Source organism: Vicia villosa, linkage group LG5 (assembly GCF_029867415.1).
Source record: "Vicia villosa cultivar HV-30 ecotype Madison, WI linkage group LG5, Vvil1.0, whole genome shotgun sequence".
In the NCBI taxonomy this organism is placed as follows: domain Eukaryota; kingdom Viridiplantae; phylum Streptophyta; class Magnoliopsida; order Fabales; family Fabaceae; genus Vicia; species Vicia villosa.
In genome coordinates this window covers 144,993,492-145,011,370 of record NC_081184.1, presented here as the reverse complement: position 1 = coordinate 145,011,370, position 17,879 = coordinate 144,993,492, and the positions used below count along the sequence as shown (strand labels likewise).

The following is a 17,879-nucleotide window of genomic DNA, read 5'->3' as shown; positions in this document are numbered from 1 at the left end:
TTATTATTTTGATAAATAACTTCGTGTTCCTGTTAATATTCAAAATTTGTTCCCCTTAATATTCAAAATTTGGATAAGTGACTTAATGTTCCGATAATATTCAAAATTTTGATCAGTAACTTCGTGTTGTCCTTAATATTTAATATTTTAATCAATAACTTCGTGCTCCCGTTAAGATTCAATATTTTGAATACTAACGGGATATTGGTGCATTCGCACAAGTACCAGTGTGATAATATTTCAAAATTTTTATGAATATTTTTATAAATATTTTTATGAATATTTTTATAAAGTTATTCTTTTTATTATTCAATATTTAATTAAATGTGTTAATATCAGTAGATTCATGTTCCCCTTAATAATCAAAATTTTGATCAGTAACTTCATGTTCCCGTTAATATTCAATGTTTTGATCAGCAACTTCATATTTCCGTGATATTCAATATTTTGATCAATAACTTCGAGTTCTCGTTAATATTCAATATTTTTATCAGGAACTTCATGTTCCCGTTAATATTCTATATTTGGATCAGTAACTTCATGCTCCCGTTAATATTTAATAGGGTTAAATAAGTTTTTGGTCCCTATAAATGTCTCAATTTTCGTACTTAGTCCCTATTAAAAAAAATCGACTTTTAGTCCCTATGAAATTACTTTTGCACTCACTTTTAATCCCTCTACAGGGACTAAAAGTGAGTGCAAAGTAATTTTATAGGACTAAAAGTCGACTTTTTTATAGGGTCTAAAAGTAATTTTTGGTAATTCTATAGGGACTAAAAACATATTTAACCTTATTTAATATTCAATATTCTAATCAGTAACTTCATGTTTCCGTTAACATTCAATATTTTGATGAGTAGCTTCTGTTCTCGTTAATATTCAATATTTTCATCAATAACTTCGTATTCCCGTTAATATTCAATGTTTTGATCAGCAACTTCATGTTCCCGTTAATATTCAATATTTTGATCAATAAATTCTTTTTTCCGTTAATATTTAATATTTTTATCAGGAACTTCATGTTCCCATTAATATTCTATATTTTGATTAGTTACTTGTCTTTCCACGTTAATATTCAATATTTTTATCAGTTACTTCATGTTCCCGTTAATATTAAATATTTTGATCAGTAATTTCATGTTCCCGTTAATATTCAATATTTTGATCAGTCCCGATAATAAGAATTAAGAATTTTTAATAATAACTATTAGATTTAAATTAATGACTCAGATTTACCTCATATTTTAAATATATATTACATAAATATTTTATTCACTTAATCATTAATTAAGTAGTTATGTTATTTGAAATAAATTAATTGAAGCTGAAAATTTATAACTTGATTACTCATTTTTTTTTATTAAAATAATTTCATTACTTATTAATATTACGATGGTGGTGATGAAAATATACCATTACTTTTGGTCTTTTGCTCATTTGCTATGTTTTTTAAAATGATTATAATTTTTCTAAAGGATTAATATGATTAATTACTTTCTTTTTAAAAAAAATTGTTGCTTTTTTAATAACTGCTTGTTTAAGCAATTAGGTTATTTATAACCACTTGTTTTCTTATATTTCTCGTGATATCCATAGGTTGGTGTACCCATCCAATGTTTCATATGATCAAAATAATCTGCCACCGTTTTCTTTATGAGTGTACTAACATGATTATTAATTTACTACTTCGGGAATTTTACAAAATGTTAAAATATCCTAAATTTAACAGCCATTATCACAAACAAACACAGGCTTTTCCTTTTTGTAGCATGAAAAGAACACAAGAGAAAACCTCCTGCTCCTAAAAAGCACTACTACTACAATATTGCTAAATGTAACAAACTCTGATAAGATTAGATTTTTGCACAACTCACCATCCTCTCAAATACCACTTCTGTCAAAACTGTAATGATCGCTACAAAAACTCGATCCCACAACTAAGAGTTGAATCCTTCCTGTCCATTCCTCTCCAGGCTTCAAATTCACTGGTTTCTCAATCACTGCACCATCTACACAAAGCATATGTTTGTACTTCTCATCATCAAAATCCACCATTGCCTTCTATTTCTTCTCCCACAGATTCCACACAGCTGCACACACAAGAAACAAAGGTGTCACCAACATCAAGGAAATCACCATAAAAACTACATATACAATAGATGAAAGTTGATGCATAGCTAACCAACATCAGGAAGGCTTTCCTTTCTTATAATGAATGTTCGTTTCCTCTCATGATCTATAACTGCAATTATGTTTGGAGAGCTAGGATAAAGACGATCCACCTGCTTAGAAGAAATTATCAGTTTTGAAAGGAATGAAGAGGAACGAAAATTCATCATTTCCATTGCAGATGTAACTCGATAATCTACAATTAAAACGCTCTACCAGCTGACGAAATAAAAAAGAAACAAAAATCAAACATTTCATACTTCAAATTAGATGAGTAAAAAAAACTGAGAAATCTACGGCTGCTGCGCTGCAATATGGTTCTACACTTGTAGAGACTATTGTATTAAGAGTTCCAAACTCTAACCTTAACATTCTTTATATCTCGTTGCAATATGGTGCGGCAACTATAAAAATCATTAGATTTATAGTGGGAATTGTCGAAATGTTATTATAGAACTCTAGACCTAACAATCCTATTCTCTTAGATGATTCAATTTTAAAATTAATATAGGACAAAGCAAAACACAGTAAAGAAAGGAAATAATACCATATTTGCAACAGCATTTCCTGCAGTGACTTTGCCCGGTCCATAAATAAACCCAGGATAAAGAATGGTGATTGGCACACCCTCAGGTTCAATAAGTTTGGCATCTTCTGATTTGAATACATCACCTGCATAAGAGCAATCATTATTTGAGCTCAACAATAGAATATTTAACCCATCTTCCTGAAGTACAATAAATTAGTAAAAGAACTGAAAATTATAATTGAAATCTAAAAGCATTGAAAACAAAATAACTACAATCATCACATAAACATATTTTCACCTTATATAATTAGTCTGCCTTTACATACGATGATGCCAATCAGCTCTTCCAATGAAGTGACGTTTTGTGAAACACTGCTTCAACTTGATTTTTTTGCTCCATGGCAAATTATTCCTAGGCAAAAACACGGGAAATTATTCATGCGCCCTAAATCTGTGAGACGCCTTTCATCACGCTCCATAGAATCTTCATTGTAGTTTCCATCCTGTAAAAACACGGGAAACAGGTTCATAGCAAACAAAAGGATTCCTAAACTATAAAGCTAAAAGGTGTCATATGTACCATAGCTCTTTTGGTACTTATTATAATAAACCGGGCTACTAAAAATACCATTCCAAATGTCGAATATATATACCTCAACTATCAGTAGGTTAGATTTGTTTTGTTTATTGCATCCTTTCCCAAAATGAAACCCTTGGCAAGCATGGTACTTATCGCATCTTCAACCTTCTTAACAGCAGCCTTACTTTGGTTTGTCTATAGAGAAGAACATTGTACATTGAAACTCTACCAGACTTCAATAACATGCAATAAATAAAATAGGATAGGATAAAATAAACTAACAATTAAGAACTTACAGGACTCGACGGAAGAAAACTGCTGTCTCTTCCTCATATAACATGTGTATATATGAACGTACGGTCAAGAGAACTGTTGTCTCTACTCCCTGCGAATCCTTAAAGGTAACATAGGAAACCTAAGTGCAATCAGATTCCCTGTAAAATTGCAGCATAAGACCGACAGCGGTGTTTACACTTTGTGGTTCAAAGTAACATTGTTTTTGGTTTATATTAATCTTTTCACAGATTCCACAAGTAATAAAACATCATCTGCTTTGTCAACGCTTTCCTTAATCTACAAAGGACGATATAAAACAGATTAATGCAATGCAATAAAATTGGGACATGGTAACAATAAGAAGAAATTATAATTTAATAATGTTGCAATACTTGCAAGACCGATGGTGTGAAAGCAGATTAAGATGTCGTCTGTTTATTAGAAGCAGAATAAAAGAACACAATCGGTATGACTACAATAGAAGATTGAAACAGATTGGAATGTCACCTTTTCATAAAACTTTATGTTGCGTTAAAAATCACCAATTACAGATCTTCGACTGAGTTGTAAATCAACTATTTAGTACAAAGTGTTGTCAAATAGCAGCTATAGCACCGTTATGACAGTATTCATTGTGTAATCTAAATAGTCGACTATTTTCTGATCTCTACGATTGACATCATTGATGAAAAGGTGAATGAAAGTGCATATTAGTAGCAACCATCGCCTTACAACGTCAAATTCTTTAGGGTTTTCTAGCATATAGACGTGAGCATCTGAGAGATGAGAATCTACTATTGGAATTCTCTCCTTGTCATTGAATTGAATATTCCTTCTGTAAGCTTCAACATATTCTACAAAAAAGAAAAATTCAAGAGTAAGCATGCAGATGCATGTGCTTAATAGTTAAAGAAGCACTTATCTTAAACAAAAGTAGCATCTTTAACGGTCCAAACTTTGTTTTTTACAAACACTGCTTTTATTTGCATCTGTATAGTAACAACAACAACTTTACGTCTCTATTAAACAATATCAAGAATAGTAGACCATATAAAAAAAACTGAGAAACTACATAAAGGTAGACAACTAATAAAAAAGCATAATCCTTTACAGTTTCCTGGTTCATCCGCATGAGTAATCGCCATCTTTTCCCAGTTACTACCGTCACCAACCGTGATATGAACAGGACCGCATGGATCCAATGTGTAGTTATATACTCGGTTTGATCTTTCATAGGCATGAACCTGTTTAATGTTGTCATTAGAAATTCGCGTAAAAATTATTCGAAATGAAAATAGCAATATGCTTACTTGTCCATTGAATATGTAGGATTCGTATTTCTGAAAACCAAAGACGCTGATGCCATGGCTGTTGTAGTTTCACCTGCAACATCTGATCCGGGAGAGGATGTGTTCACTTGTAAGAGAGGTCGTTCCCCGTTAATTGACTCAGGTTTATTCCAACAATTGTGATCTGCAGCGGGAGGATTAAAACGTAGGACGACCACAGTAAAGCCCAGAACAAAAAAAAAACACAATTGGCCTCCTTGAAATCATGAACTTCAAGATTCTTCCTTTGCAGGAATAACTTCCTAGGGGGAGCATCAGGGCCATAACCAAACAACAGTACTACCTGTAACATAAGATAACATATGTATCTACAGATAGATAAAATGATAAATTAAGATTATGTTGTAAATGCTACTTAATGGGTTGGAACAACAACATACTGGGATAATAAGGATTGTCGAGTACAGAGACAAATGAGTAGCTATGATCCACCCAAAGTTAACTTAATAATGGTGTTACATATTAGTCAATACGACCAGGTGGTAACAAAGCATGATTAAGACTTTCAATTCTGTTGGTAGCCATAATCACTTTTACATTTCCTCTTGAATCAAAACAGGGAGAGACTTTGCATACAAATTATTGTAAGGCTAAAAATGAAAATTTCAATGTCCCGTTCTTACAAAAATTCCTTTCAGTAACCATAAGTAATATATAAATAGAAAATAACTATAATAATAATCCCCGAGAGAAAACCAAAAAGAACCCATACCTTGTCACCTTCAAAACTCACCGGTAAAACTCGATCTAGTTTATAACCTGAAAAACAAACCACAAAATCATCAAATCAACCACAAAAACCCTAACTATAGAATCAAAACCCTAAGTTTATAAGAACCCTAACTACAAAATCAAAATTCTAAGTTTATAAAAAATCAAATAGAACCCATACATTGTTAGCTTCAAAACTCACCGGTAAAACCCGATCCAGCCTATAACCTGAAAAATAAACCACAAAATCATCAAATCAAACACAAAAACCCTAACTACAGAATCAAAATCCTAAGTTTATAAGAAAACCAAACAAAACCCATACCTTTTAAGCTTCAAAACTCACCGGTAAAACTCGATCCAGTCTATAACCTGAAAAATAAACCACAAAAGAGTTAGAAGAGGATGGTGATGATGTTGTTACAGAATGAAGGTGAGGAAGAAAAAAAGGGGGGAGGTTAAGGAAGGTTGAGGAAGAGGAAGAAGAAGAGAAGGGGAGGTTGAGGAAGAAGACTCAGTTTTCGTATAGAAAGAGAAGAGAGAGAAAGAGAAATAGAAATATTGAAACAATATGAAAGAAGAGAAATAGAAAGAGGTGATGTAGCAAGAGAGAGAAGGCATTGCAAAAACCAGAAATCGTAACATTTCAAAAATAGAATACTGTAGAGGGCTAAGAAGGTATCCACGTGGCATGCTAATGAAACACCAGGGCAATTTTGGTATTTCCAGACCCATAAACTTTCTTATATTGTAGATATCACTCATATGTTTCATTCAGACTGTCTTTGAGAGCCGTCTTTTGAGAGTGCAACGCGGACTATTAATTAGAGTCTAAAATTTGACACGTTTAAACCGTTATTAAAAAGGGCCTTATAAAAAATTTGTCAAGGTTAAATCATAATAAAATAGTATGCTTATTTAATTTGTCATACTTAAATCATGGTTACACAACACAGGGTTTTCGAAAAACTTAAGATGACCTTGGTTTTATTACAAGATATTATTACTATTATAAAAGTCAATGCATGAAAACTTAATTTATAACCAACTTCTACACTATTTGTCCAGTCAAACAATGTTGATGCATACATCAATGGACATGATCATTGCTTGGAGCACATAATTGACAAAGAAAGGTAAGCATGTTTTTTTACTACTAGTAAATAGTTAGCATCCTCAACATTATCATAGTTTGTGAAACTCAAGTATATTTGCATAAACTTTGAAGTGGAATACAATTTTTGACAAGTGGAGGTGGATCAAAGGCATGGAGGGGAGATGTGAGGCCATGGGATCAAGAAGAATTGAAGTTGTATCATGATGGGCAAGGGTTCATGTCTGTGCAAATCACAGAAACCAATGCTGATATTGTATTCTATGATGTTTTTGGCAATGTTTTGCATACATGGAGGATACCTAAAGAATTTAAATCAGCAGCATAGTTACAATAAGCTCAAAATAAAAGTATATAATAATTTTGTATTAATAAATAAATGACCTCTCTTATACTCTTCATTGATATAATTATAGATTCTTCTTCTCCAATGGATTGATTAAGTGGTTGTAATGGAGAAAGGGATAAAAGATTGTGCTACTATGTATATTCTTTTGGTTATTTTAATTATTTTAATATTGATGTACACTTTATATGTTCTCTGATAATTTGGACTTGAATTATTAATTCTTAAATATACTTTACATTTCTTTTAAAATATAAATAAATAATACTATAGTGTTATATATTTTTATTTTAAGAAATCTAAATAAGAAGATTTAAATAATATTTTATAAAATTGTATTTTAGATATTTTATCCTTTTGATTCAAAAGTGAATTCATTTCCTTGTTCTAGTTTCCGCTTTCTCCTTGTTAGACTAGGAGTCTGGCTCGTTCTAATGCCTTCGATTTTAGGGATGCATTGGATGACTAGTTACCCTTTTTTAATTTTCTGTTAAGGGAAGTGGGTGGGTTATGTTTGTCCTTTTGGTATTTTTAATTTGCCATTTTTATGAGAAATCGCCCTTTTTTTAATTTGCCATTTTTCTGTGTGAAAATAGGACAGATTAATAAAAATGATTTCAATTCGATTAAAATTTGCGTTGTTTGTTTCAACAATTAATAAAAACGAATATTATAGAAACCACATGCTCATTAAAGTTTTTCTCTCCTCAAAATGGGTCAGTATGGGGGGCATCCGCAGCAACTAGAACCTGAATGAAACAGATTCATCCTCATCATGGGGCTCATCCTCGTCATGGGTAGCACCACTCTATGATCCCGACCCTCGTGAAAGTCAACTAGCCATAGGGGGACGATTGTAGCCTCCTAGTGCTGACTAGCCCTCTTGCGACAAGGTGAGGAAGTTAGAGTGGGTCGCCTAAGCCTCATCCTTCCTTGATTTGTTTGTTTTTCAACCATATCCTGAAAATAAAAACATAAAAAATTATGACACAGCAAAGAGTTCGGATATGCATCTCCGAACACATGAAATAGCCAAGTTCAGAGATGCGTCTCCGGAAAAAAGCTTCGTTTTGCGACTGCCCTAGCATGCAAACACATCCAAATCATATAAATAGAGTCTTCAAACTTGTACACTAACCTATTTGAGCAATCTATTGCATTAAAACTAACATATTTGAGCTTATACATTATTCAAAAATCAAAATAAGTTAAATGAGAAATTAACTCTTAAATGTGTTGGTGACGGTCTATGGTGCTCTAATGTTAAATGCAGTAGGTAGAAGGAGTTGCGAATGATAAGAAACACGTGAATGTAGCTTCAAAATTTGATCTTGAGTGTATACCAGAAATGATTTGAGAGGTAGAGAAAAATACACCGGCCGAAATCCAATTTATTACAATTCAATGCCGAAATTATTTAGCATATAAACCGACCGAAATCCAATTTATTACAATTCAATGCCGAAAAATACACGAACGACAAGAATGGAAAGTTAAGTCACAATAAAAATCTGGTTTTGCTTCCAAAAGATCCAGATTTCTTTGATTATTTGCGGCAGAGAAAGAGCCCAATAGAATTTCTAACCTAGAAATAAAAATGAATTGGATAGTGTAATTAAAAATTAAGAGAAAAATCACGTTGAAAATCATAGCATATTTGTTTTCACATTTGATGACACGACTAAAGAACACTTGTGTTATAGCTTATCAGACCTCATCTACCCACGTAAGTTTGCCCGATGTATTATGACAACAACTAATAGCATTTTCAAAAAAAAAACGTTAACAATAACTTAATTAAGTTTATTCACAAGCTCTTAAATTCATAAAAACTTACAAGCTGTTTAGCCAAACAGAACCTTATTGCACACAACAGTGAGTGCAATATATAAAATGGGCGTGTAAAAAAACCTCAAGAGTGGTGCAAGAAAAAGGAAAAGTGAGAGAGCATAATCATGTATGCAGTCTTCAGTTTTATGTGATAGTACTCAATTTCTCATTTTATAAATGGTATGCACCATACACAAAATTCTTGCATTGTGAGCCACGGTCACCACCTTAAAAACCTAATACAACCCACCATTCATAAACCAATAAACCAAATCATATTCCAAAGATATAAATATAGCTCATTCATAAAATTCCATACAATTCAGAAAGCAAAAATATATTTAAATTCCATTACAATAACTTAAACAAAAGTTTCTCAAAAGTAAAACTAATCTAACAGTCATAACAAAAATTTAGAAAAAATCTAACAGTCCAAACAGAACCGGCTGAACCGCAACTGGATCAACCTGAACAACACCAGGAATCTCAGACATCCCAAGAGCAGCAAGCATTTCAACAGTTTCCTTATCAACTTCGATCAGGTCAGTCCTAATAGCAGATACATCACGAACAAAGTCCATGTGACGCTCATGCTCCTCCTCTTGCAGCTTCAGCGAGATTCCACGAACCGGTCCTTTCTTGATACGCTTCATGAGATGAGTGGTCCTTTCTTGATCCGCTTCATGAGATGAGTGGAGAATCCTGCAATCTTGTTTCGGAGCCTCTTGGTTGGGATCAGAGCAACTTCTAGGATCTTTTTATTCGTATGGAAATCCTAAGTTTTGGAATGTGACTCAAATTTGCAAAACTGACCAATATATTCATAGTGAAGTTTCTCAAATAAATGGAGATTTTTCTCATTATCTGACTGTCATTGGTGATTTTAACAATGTGCTAAAAAAATCACTGATAGAGTAGGTGAAAATGAGGTTCAAGAATCTGAGTATTTGGACAAGGAACAAATGATGAATGTAAATGGCTTGTTTGAATATGATACAAAAGGCAACCGTTTCACCTGGTCAAATAAACACATTACTGGTTTGATCTAATCTTGGATTGACATAGCCTTGGGACATTCTGGAGTTTTTGTAGGAAGTTGATTCAGCTTTGGTGCAATCCAAAACAAAATGGAAGATAGTGGTGATACCATCAAAACTTTTGGGCATAATGGCAATACCCAAGAGCTTGAAGAACACCTTTCCATCTTAAAGGTAAATGATTTCTAAAGTTCAATAGTCTTCAAAAACTTAAGAATGTCTTTAATTATAAAAAATTATGACTATCATTGAAGCCAATGCAAGAAAACTTGATAGTTAGTAACCAGTTTCTACACTTTTTTTCAGTTAAATAATATGGACGCATACATCAATGAACATGATCCTTGCGTGGAGCACATTATTGACAAAGAAAGGTAAGCATATTTAATTACTACTAGTAAAGAGTAGTTAACATCCTCAATATTTTCATAGTTTATGAAACTCAACTCAAGTATATTTGCACAAACTTAGCAGTGGAATACAGTTTTTGACAAGTGGAGGTGGATCAAAGGCATGGAGGGGAGATGTTAATCCATGGGATCAAGAAGAATTGAAGTTGTATGATGATGATGGGCAAAGGGTTCATGCAGTGCTGATCTCATAAACCAATGTTGATATTGCATTCTATGATTATTCAAATCAGCTGCTTAGATACAATAAGCTCAAAACATGATTATATAAGAAACAATTTAGATAGGAGTTATTCATAAGAGGTAATTTCTACTGCCAGGGAATTGTAGATAGTGCTACTGTTCAAGAGTAATGCGCAAACAATTATGATTAAGGTGTGAAAATGGTGAGATGGAGAGAGAACAAGAAGCAATGTAGTAATCGCTTTTGATGACCCAACTTAAGCCACATTAGGATTAAGCTATATGACTTCATCTTCCCACGTGCTCTTAAATTGACAAGAGCTTAAATTGATAAGCAGATTATTATAAGCTGTTTAACCAAACAGGGCCTTATCGAGTGGAAAAAAACCCTAATACAATCCACCATTCACGAAACAATTAAAACAAAATCAACTCAAAAAAAAACCCAAAGACAAAATAAAACTAGCATCATTCATAAAATAAAATACCATACCATTCAGAAAAGCAAAAAATATATATTTAAATTCCATTACAATAACTTAAACCAGTTCAACAGTAACATTTATCAAAATTAAAACAAATCTAATAGTCTTAACATGACAAAAATTTTAGAAAAAGCTTAAATTCAAAACCTCCTTCCAGCAGCACCAGCACCAGCGCCACCGCGAGCAAAAGGAATAGCCTGAACCGGAACCGGATCGACCTGAACAACGCCAGGAATCTCAGACATCCCAAGAGCCGCAAGCATCTCAAGAGTTTCCTTATCAACTTCGATGTGCTCGGTCCTAATGGCAGACACATCAGGCACAAAGTCCATACGACGCTCACGCTCCTCCTCCTGCAGCTTCAGGGAGATTCCGCGAACAGGTCCTTTCTGGATACGCTTCATGAGATGAGTGGAGAATCCTGCAATCTTGTTTCGGAGCCTCTTGGTTGGGATCAGAGCAACTTCTTCTAGGATCTTCTTGTTCGTATGGAAGTCGAGTGTCATACGAGAGTAGTACCTTTCGATAACTTGACGTGAGGACTTTTTCACGGTTTTGGTACGGACACGCCCCATGGTTGCGACTTCGACTCGGTGACTGCGTGCGGCTGCGTCGGCAGTAGGGAGCAGAGAAGCGCGGGCAGATTTAGGGTTTGGGGTGGAAATGAGATGTTGCAGAGAAAAAAGGTTTTGTGGTAGAATATATTGGGCTTTTGTAATGGGCCTGGGCTTTAGGTAACGATTTCGGTTACAAAATTTCAACCAGTACCCAACCTATTTTTCCTATACCCTACAAGCATTAGAAAATTTAACTTTTAATATTTTACTATTTTAATTTTAATTGTGACTTTCAATATTTTAATTGTCCATTTTTCATCTAACATCGTATAAAATAAAAAATTGTCAAATATTTTAAAATTTGTATTGTATTTTTTTTTTCAGTATTTACTCTATTGCAAATCAAACGAATCCTTAATATCTTTATATTACTTTAAAAAATATGATAAAAAAATTATAACTTCTTTTTTAAATAATTTTATGAAATTTTGTTAGTTGATCTTGAATGTATTGGTTTTTCACCATCTAAAACAAATAGAGTTGATGTTACAAACAAAAAATATGAGCTAATATCGTTATCATATATAACGATTCAAGTTTCACCTTTATTTCTATTACGATCTACTTCGTTTCAACCTCCTTTAATATTTATTTTTGAGACAATATAATGGCTCTTGACTTTATTCACCATTTCAATTTTCTCTGCTAGTATCATACATGTCGGCATCAATGTATCGCCTTTCAATACATCTGCACATTTTTATTCAATTAAAATTATTTGAATCTTCATTTTTCATTACTCAAACATACATGCCGGCATCAATGCATCACCTTTTAATGCATGTGCACACTTTTATTCATTAAAATTATTTGCATCATCACTTTCCATTACTCAAAATTGTTGTCTCTTGAAAATCTCTCAATATCTCATTTAGAATTTAGAATTAATGGTGTTCACTTGTAAACTTAGATTTTTTATCCTATGATGAATGCCACTTGTGAAATTTGAAATAATGAAGAATTCAAACACAATAAAAAATATGATATGTGAGAAGAAAAAAAAAACCAATGACAATCAAACTAAACTACCTCAAACAAAAATTAATCTATCAACTCACTATATGCAAATCTATAAAGTGACAAGAATTAAGATAGAAGTAGAGAATCAACACACACAAACATTATTTATCCAATTCAATCTAAATGGTTAATTAGAGGGAGAGAGCAATTCTCCTATTTATATCAATCAAAAGTATTCAACACAAATGAGTTACGAAATGTTACCTCAGTAAATTCATAAGAACACTCTAATTCTATTTATTCATGTTTCAATTTCTCTTTTTTACATTTCAAAGTGTATGAAAATGTTTCTCAATCCCGAAAATACAACTAAAAATCACTCAATTCTTAGAATTAGAAACTCCAAAAATCTCTGTCTCTGTATGTTTCTTTTTCTAAAATAATTCTTCTCAACAAAAGTGACAGAAAACATAAGTTGTTTTTGCCATGACAAGGAAAATGATATTGGTGTCTCCTATGTATTCATTAAAGAAAATGCATGATGTAACTAGGAAAACCAAGTTTTGAACTACTAAGTCAGCACAAACCATAGTAACACTAGAACATTCTAATTATTGTTGAAGTTTATACATGAAAATGTACAATTTCTAACTAGTTTCTTTACTATCGATCCAGTCAAACACTGCTGGGACACACATCAGTGGACATGACTATTGTTTGAGCACATAATTGAGGTAAGCAAATCTTGCAATTGTTTAACATCAACCTCATCACTGTTCTGAAATTCAAGCTTCTGTTACTTGCTTACATTCTAGGGTATTTAACTCGTTTCCAAGTGGAGGTGAAACAAAGGCATGCAGTATTTTATAGTATTTGTTTTATCATCTTTATGATAAATCTTGGGAAGACTGAGTTGCACTCCCCATTTCTCCCTCCCTGAAGCAGCATGGTTCTAAAATTCACCCAAAAATGAAGTTGAATAATGTTTATCGAAGCAAACCTTTAAAAATGAAGTTGCTTGTTGATAAAAATACTACACATCCAATTGTACATTATATAATGATTCTTGCATTCTCCAGTAAGGCAGCTGAAAATGAATTTGCTTGTTTAACTTCAACACATAATCTTCCCAAGCAGCAATAGCAGCCACAATTCCAGTCCAATTAGAGTAAATGGGTCCATTTTCTTCTGAATTGGAAGGTTTTCTACAGAAAATTCTGGACGCGAGATCAACATCATTCAGAAGTACAGAATTAAGACCACTGATTTTCTCTCTTTGCGTATCTGACAGTTTTACGACCTTGTAATCTATATTTGACATGTTGGTCTGCAAGGCAGATCCTTTCCAACAGAAAAATTGGACAACCTGCAACCAAAAAACAGGAATCAAACAAATAGCCGAGATCTTTGTATTGGTTGGACTGGTTTTCAACATTTGAGCCAAAAATTAATCCAATTCAGTGAAAAGATAAAGTTTTTTTTTCTGTTTGCTCGATTTATGGTTTGAATGTGATTGGATTATGAATATCCCGACTATAAAGCATGCTCCACAGTCCATACATTAAATTTAAAGAAATCCCAAAGAGACAGAGGATTGTACCCATCTGTTAAACTACAATCCTTGTAGATGGTGAGAAGGAAGAAAAAAGTCATGGTCACTTCTCATAAGCTTTTGATGTACAAATTCCATACCACACATTTGATGTCAAAATATTAATAGAAACTTTAACTTAGGATTCCTAAAATTACCTGAAGAGCGTGCAAAATATTGGCAAATTCCCGGTCTAGCAACTCAGTTCCTCTCACCAAGTGCACTGGCTTTACCATTAATTCAGAGACATCAGAGTCACAGCTGGTGTATTGGGAAAAATATATGTCATATCCGAGAACATGCAGTCTAGCCCAACAAATATTAAAACCAAACTGGTCATTGGAAGCTTGGTCCTGAGAAAACCAGTACATATTACTTGATGCGGGCAAAGGTAGTAATGAACTAGCCATGTTCTTATATAATAGGTGTTGTGAAAGAAGCGAAACAAGCTTCGTATCTTCATCAGAGGAACCATCGCGACTGAACCATAAAGCAAGTGTGAGTCTTTCCCCATCAGTTATCTGTCCAAGAGATAACTTCATATCAGAAAGATTAAAGATGGCCAAATATCTATTGAAGATAGAACTAGCATCTGGACGAAACCAGGTCAATTTAATTCTCCCAAAATATATTACAACTGTTTCCAACTTAAATCATGAAATCTATATTAATTATCGAGAGTGTTAAAGAAAACATGTGCAGCTTTCCATCTAAGTATTTTGTTCCAAAAGAAACAACAAAAACAATTATTTGTTTTACTATGAAAATTATAAAAACATTTAATTTAATAAACATGAGGTTGTAATTTTGAAATAAATATACGTATAACTGCAGTCAATTTACTCTTTGCATTCCTTTATATTTCACCCACTCCGTCTTTGCTCTTTATATTTTACCATCACATTCAAAAGGAAAAAGATTTAGTCCTCCAAAGATTGGATTTACATCAATTCAATACTTCAGAGTCAAACCTACATATACATGTGTGGTCAAAACATACAAATTACCTTCCGATTATTAAGATGGCGATTATCCTATAGCAAACCTACCATGTTTAGAGAGGTTTTAAGAAAATATGGTTATGGTTTATACTCTAAAAAGTGGTAACCTCGATAATAAATTAACAGCATATGAAATTCTGATCATTTCAATTTGCTAATTATCAAAGGTGGCCTAAATGGTTCAATGATCTTCAATAATATGTCTTAAAAGTTTTCATGCTAGAAGACCAGAAAGAAAGGCTCGAGTAAAAGGTACAAGAAAGAAAGGGGTTCATTTGATTTATACCTCATCAACCGAATGAATATTCCGGTCGTCAGCAGTGTACATCACAACATCCTGAGAAAGAAAATAAACTAGAAAATCAATCATTCACAAGCTCAAAAAGATAAGAACAGTGAAAAACTGTCCATTTCCTAATTTGAAATATAACTAAACACATTATATAACTCACTGCCGATACTAGGAATGCTAACAGTGGCTTAAGTTGCATTAAAAAAGGGATAAATTCATTAGGGGAAACTCACTCCAGCCGCGGGAATAATTGTTGCAGGTTCACCATCTTGAAAATGAAAGAGCCCGCCATTGAAATCCTTTCCATATGTATTCAAATAACAAACTACCTTTCATGGTATCACCAGAAGGAAAACAAAAGCAAGTGTCAGCAAAAAAACATAAGATAACATGAATTCAATATCTACAGAGAGCTTAACTGAGTAACACTGACCGAAAAGTGACGTTGTTTAAGGTAAGGCCTGTTATCATCACTATGCCATCCAATGCTCGCTCCTCTGCTCCAACTAATTCATTCATAATATAAAACAACAAATAGCATCATGAAATAAGATGGTAAAAACAGCTTAATTAATCACTTATAGCATAAAATTTTATCATATAAGCATTTTATGCATAAGTTAAAGAATGGAGTGAGGGTAGTACAAACCTGATTAAACCGGTGAATTCAATAAATAGCTCAAACTCACATTTGAAAAACTCTTCTAATTTATCTTTCAACCTTTCTGTAATCAAATTTGCAAAATAAACAAATGAGAGTTGTATTCTAGAAAACAACTAAAAGATAAAAATTGAAATTGTTAGGGTAAATAAGTAACCTCGGATTGGAATAAAAGGAACGATGAATTGCGAAGAGTTAGTGGCAATGAGATGAGAGAGAGTGGTGGAGAAAACATTTGGTCTGTAACCAACGGTACTGCTACACTTGTGAATGAATTCCAACTCCTTCAACAAAAGAAAACCAGTTAGAAGGGAAAATGGTGCATAGCATAAATATAGGAGTGGTAATTGAAAGGCAAAAAGGAACAAACTTTGCATTCGTGAGGGGAGAGGAGGTTGGGGAAGAAGATGCGGGGGTGTTGTTGGATTTGGGGTTCAAAATCAACTTCTGACATTGGTGTTTGAATTCAAACTCCTTCAATTTCAAGAGTTCTGCTTATACCTTACGCAGTTGCGGTTTGGTTCAACCTTCTCTTCTCTTCATGTTGCTGTTTTTTCCTTTGAAACAGTGTAATTCAATTCAACAAAGAAAATGGAATTGTATGTTTTTACCCTTTTGTTCGAGATTTTAAGAAGAAGAAAAAAAACCATTTTTCTTGGCAAAAACATTTATTTGTTAAATTAATAAATTTTAGTTATTTGTAAGTAAGCATATTTTTGAGAAATCTCACTTTTTTAAAAATAAAAAAATTAGGTTAAAAATTAATACTATTTTACTTAAATTCTGAGGAATTTTTCAACTTTGAAAAAAAGTAAGAAGAAAAAAAGGTTATAAGAAAGAAGGTTATAGAAAGAAAATAAATAGAAAGTGAATGGAAAATGGAACACTAAATTTGAGTCACTTGAATATTTCATATCACCAGCATCACTTGATTCGAGTTGTTAAGGTCCAAGACTTCATTTAGGATTATCAATAACTTATTCTTTCTATGGTACCCAAGAAAGTTTAATGTAGGCACATTAAGCCTCAATGAGGCCTATTTTTTTCAATCCACAACAGGCCAAATACTTAGTTGGGTGAAGTTGATTTGGAATAAGCCTATTCCACACTCTAAATCTCTTGTGGTACGGAGACTGATGCCCAATAAAACCCAACTGATGAGAGCTTCATGGGTAGAGGTTGTTGCATTGCCTCCATTTGTAACTTGTGCTATAAGCAACGAGAATCCTCTATGCACACATTTATGTAATGTCGATTTGATGTAGCCTTATGGAAATGGCTATTTAACCTTATCAATTATGCCATAAACATCAATTCTGATACATTTGATGCTTAAGACAAAGGTTAGGCTCCCTAGTCGAAACTGATAGTTCTGACTACTATCATTAACATTTATGATGCTATCTGATTCTACAATCAACATCATCATATCGATTGTGAATTTAACGAGTAATAATACTTCACTTCATAACTCTAACTCCATCAGACATTTTGAATTAATTGAAGCCTTTAAAGTCAAACTCAACCATCCCAAAGCAACAATGATTAGAGAAGTCATTTTACATCCTTCATTTCTTCATTGGATCAAATGTAATTCAAATGGTGCCGCTTTTGGCAATCATGGTCATTGTTGGGTGCAAGTGTGAGTGATTAAAGTCTCACATTGCGTGTAAATCGGTGAAATGTTGGATTTATAAGAGAGAAGATTCATTCACCTATCATCTTAAGGTTTTAGATG

General features: G+C 33.0%; 3 protein-coding genes and 2 long non-coding RNA genes across 6 annotated transcripts in view; 1 reads left to right on the top strand and 4 right to left on the bottom strand.

The window, feature by feature from the left end:
• LOC131602961 (purple acid phosphatase 8-like) overlaps nt 1–7,276 on the top strand; it is a 12,405-nt gene extending 5,129 nt beyond the window's left edge. For both annotated transcript variants that reach the window (XM_058875191.1, XM_058875190.1), the window contains 2 exons: nt 6,683–6,750; nt 6,843–7,276. In XM_058875191.1, coding sequence (XP_058731174.1) covers nt 6,683–6,750; nt 6,843–7,056 — 282 coding nt within the window. In that variant the 3' untranslated portion in view covers nt 7,057–7,276. The remainder of the gene's footprint in view (nt 1–6,682; nt 6,751–6,842) is intronic.
• LOC131602964 (uncharacterized) lies at nt 3,033–3,838 on the bottom strand. Its single transcript, XR_009284204.1, has 3 exons — nt 3,575–3,838; nt 3,352–3,473; nt 3,033–3,201 (listed from the first exon to the last, which is right to left on the bottom strand). It is a non-coding gene; the product is annotated as an uncharacterized LOC131602964 (long non-coding RNA).
• Nucleotides 4,072–6,165, bottom strand: LOC131602965 (uncharacterized). The gene is made up of 5 exons (XR_009284205.1): nt 5,940–6,165; nt 5,796–5,842; nt 5,284–5,662; nt 4,865–5,186; nt 4,072–4,798 (listed from the first exon to the last, which is right to left on the bottom strand). It is a non-coding gene; the product is annotated as an uncharacterized LOC131602965 (long non-coding RNA).
• A 3,753-nt stretch (nt 7,277–11,029) lies between the features above and the next one.
• On the bottom strand, nt 11,030–11,702 carry LOC131602962 (small ribosomal subunit protein eS17-like). The gene has a single exon (XM_058875192.1). It carries the CDS (start codon nt 11,592–11,594, stop codon nt 11,160–11,162), a length of 435 nt encoding a protein of 144 aa, XP_058731175.1. The 5' UTR covers nt 11,595–11,702; the 3' UTR covers nt 11,030–11,159.
• A 1,470-nt stretch (nt 11,703–13,172) lies between these two features.
• Nucleotides 13,173–16,758, bottom strand: LOC131607663 (uncharacterized). The gene is made up of 8 exons (XM_058879641.1): nt 16,512–16,758; nt 16,299–16,425; nt 16,130–16,205; nt 15,914–15,986; nt 15,714–15,809; nt 15,475–15,525; nt 14,346–14,708; nt 13,173–13,962 (listed from the first exon to the last, which is right to left on the bottom strand). Exons 1-8 carry the CDS (start codon nt 16,593–16,595, stop codon nt 13,630–13,632), a joined length of 1,203 nt encoding a protein of 400 aa, XP_058735624.1. The 5' UTR covers nt 16,596–16,758; the 3' UTR covers nt 13,173–13,629.
• Between the last annotated feature and the right edge of the window lie 1,121 nt (nt 16,759–17,879).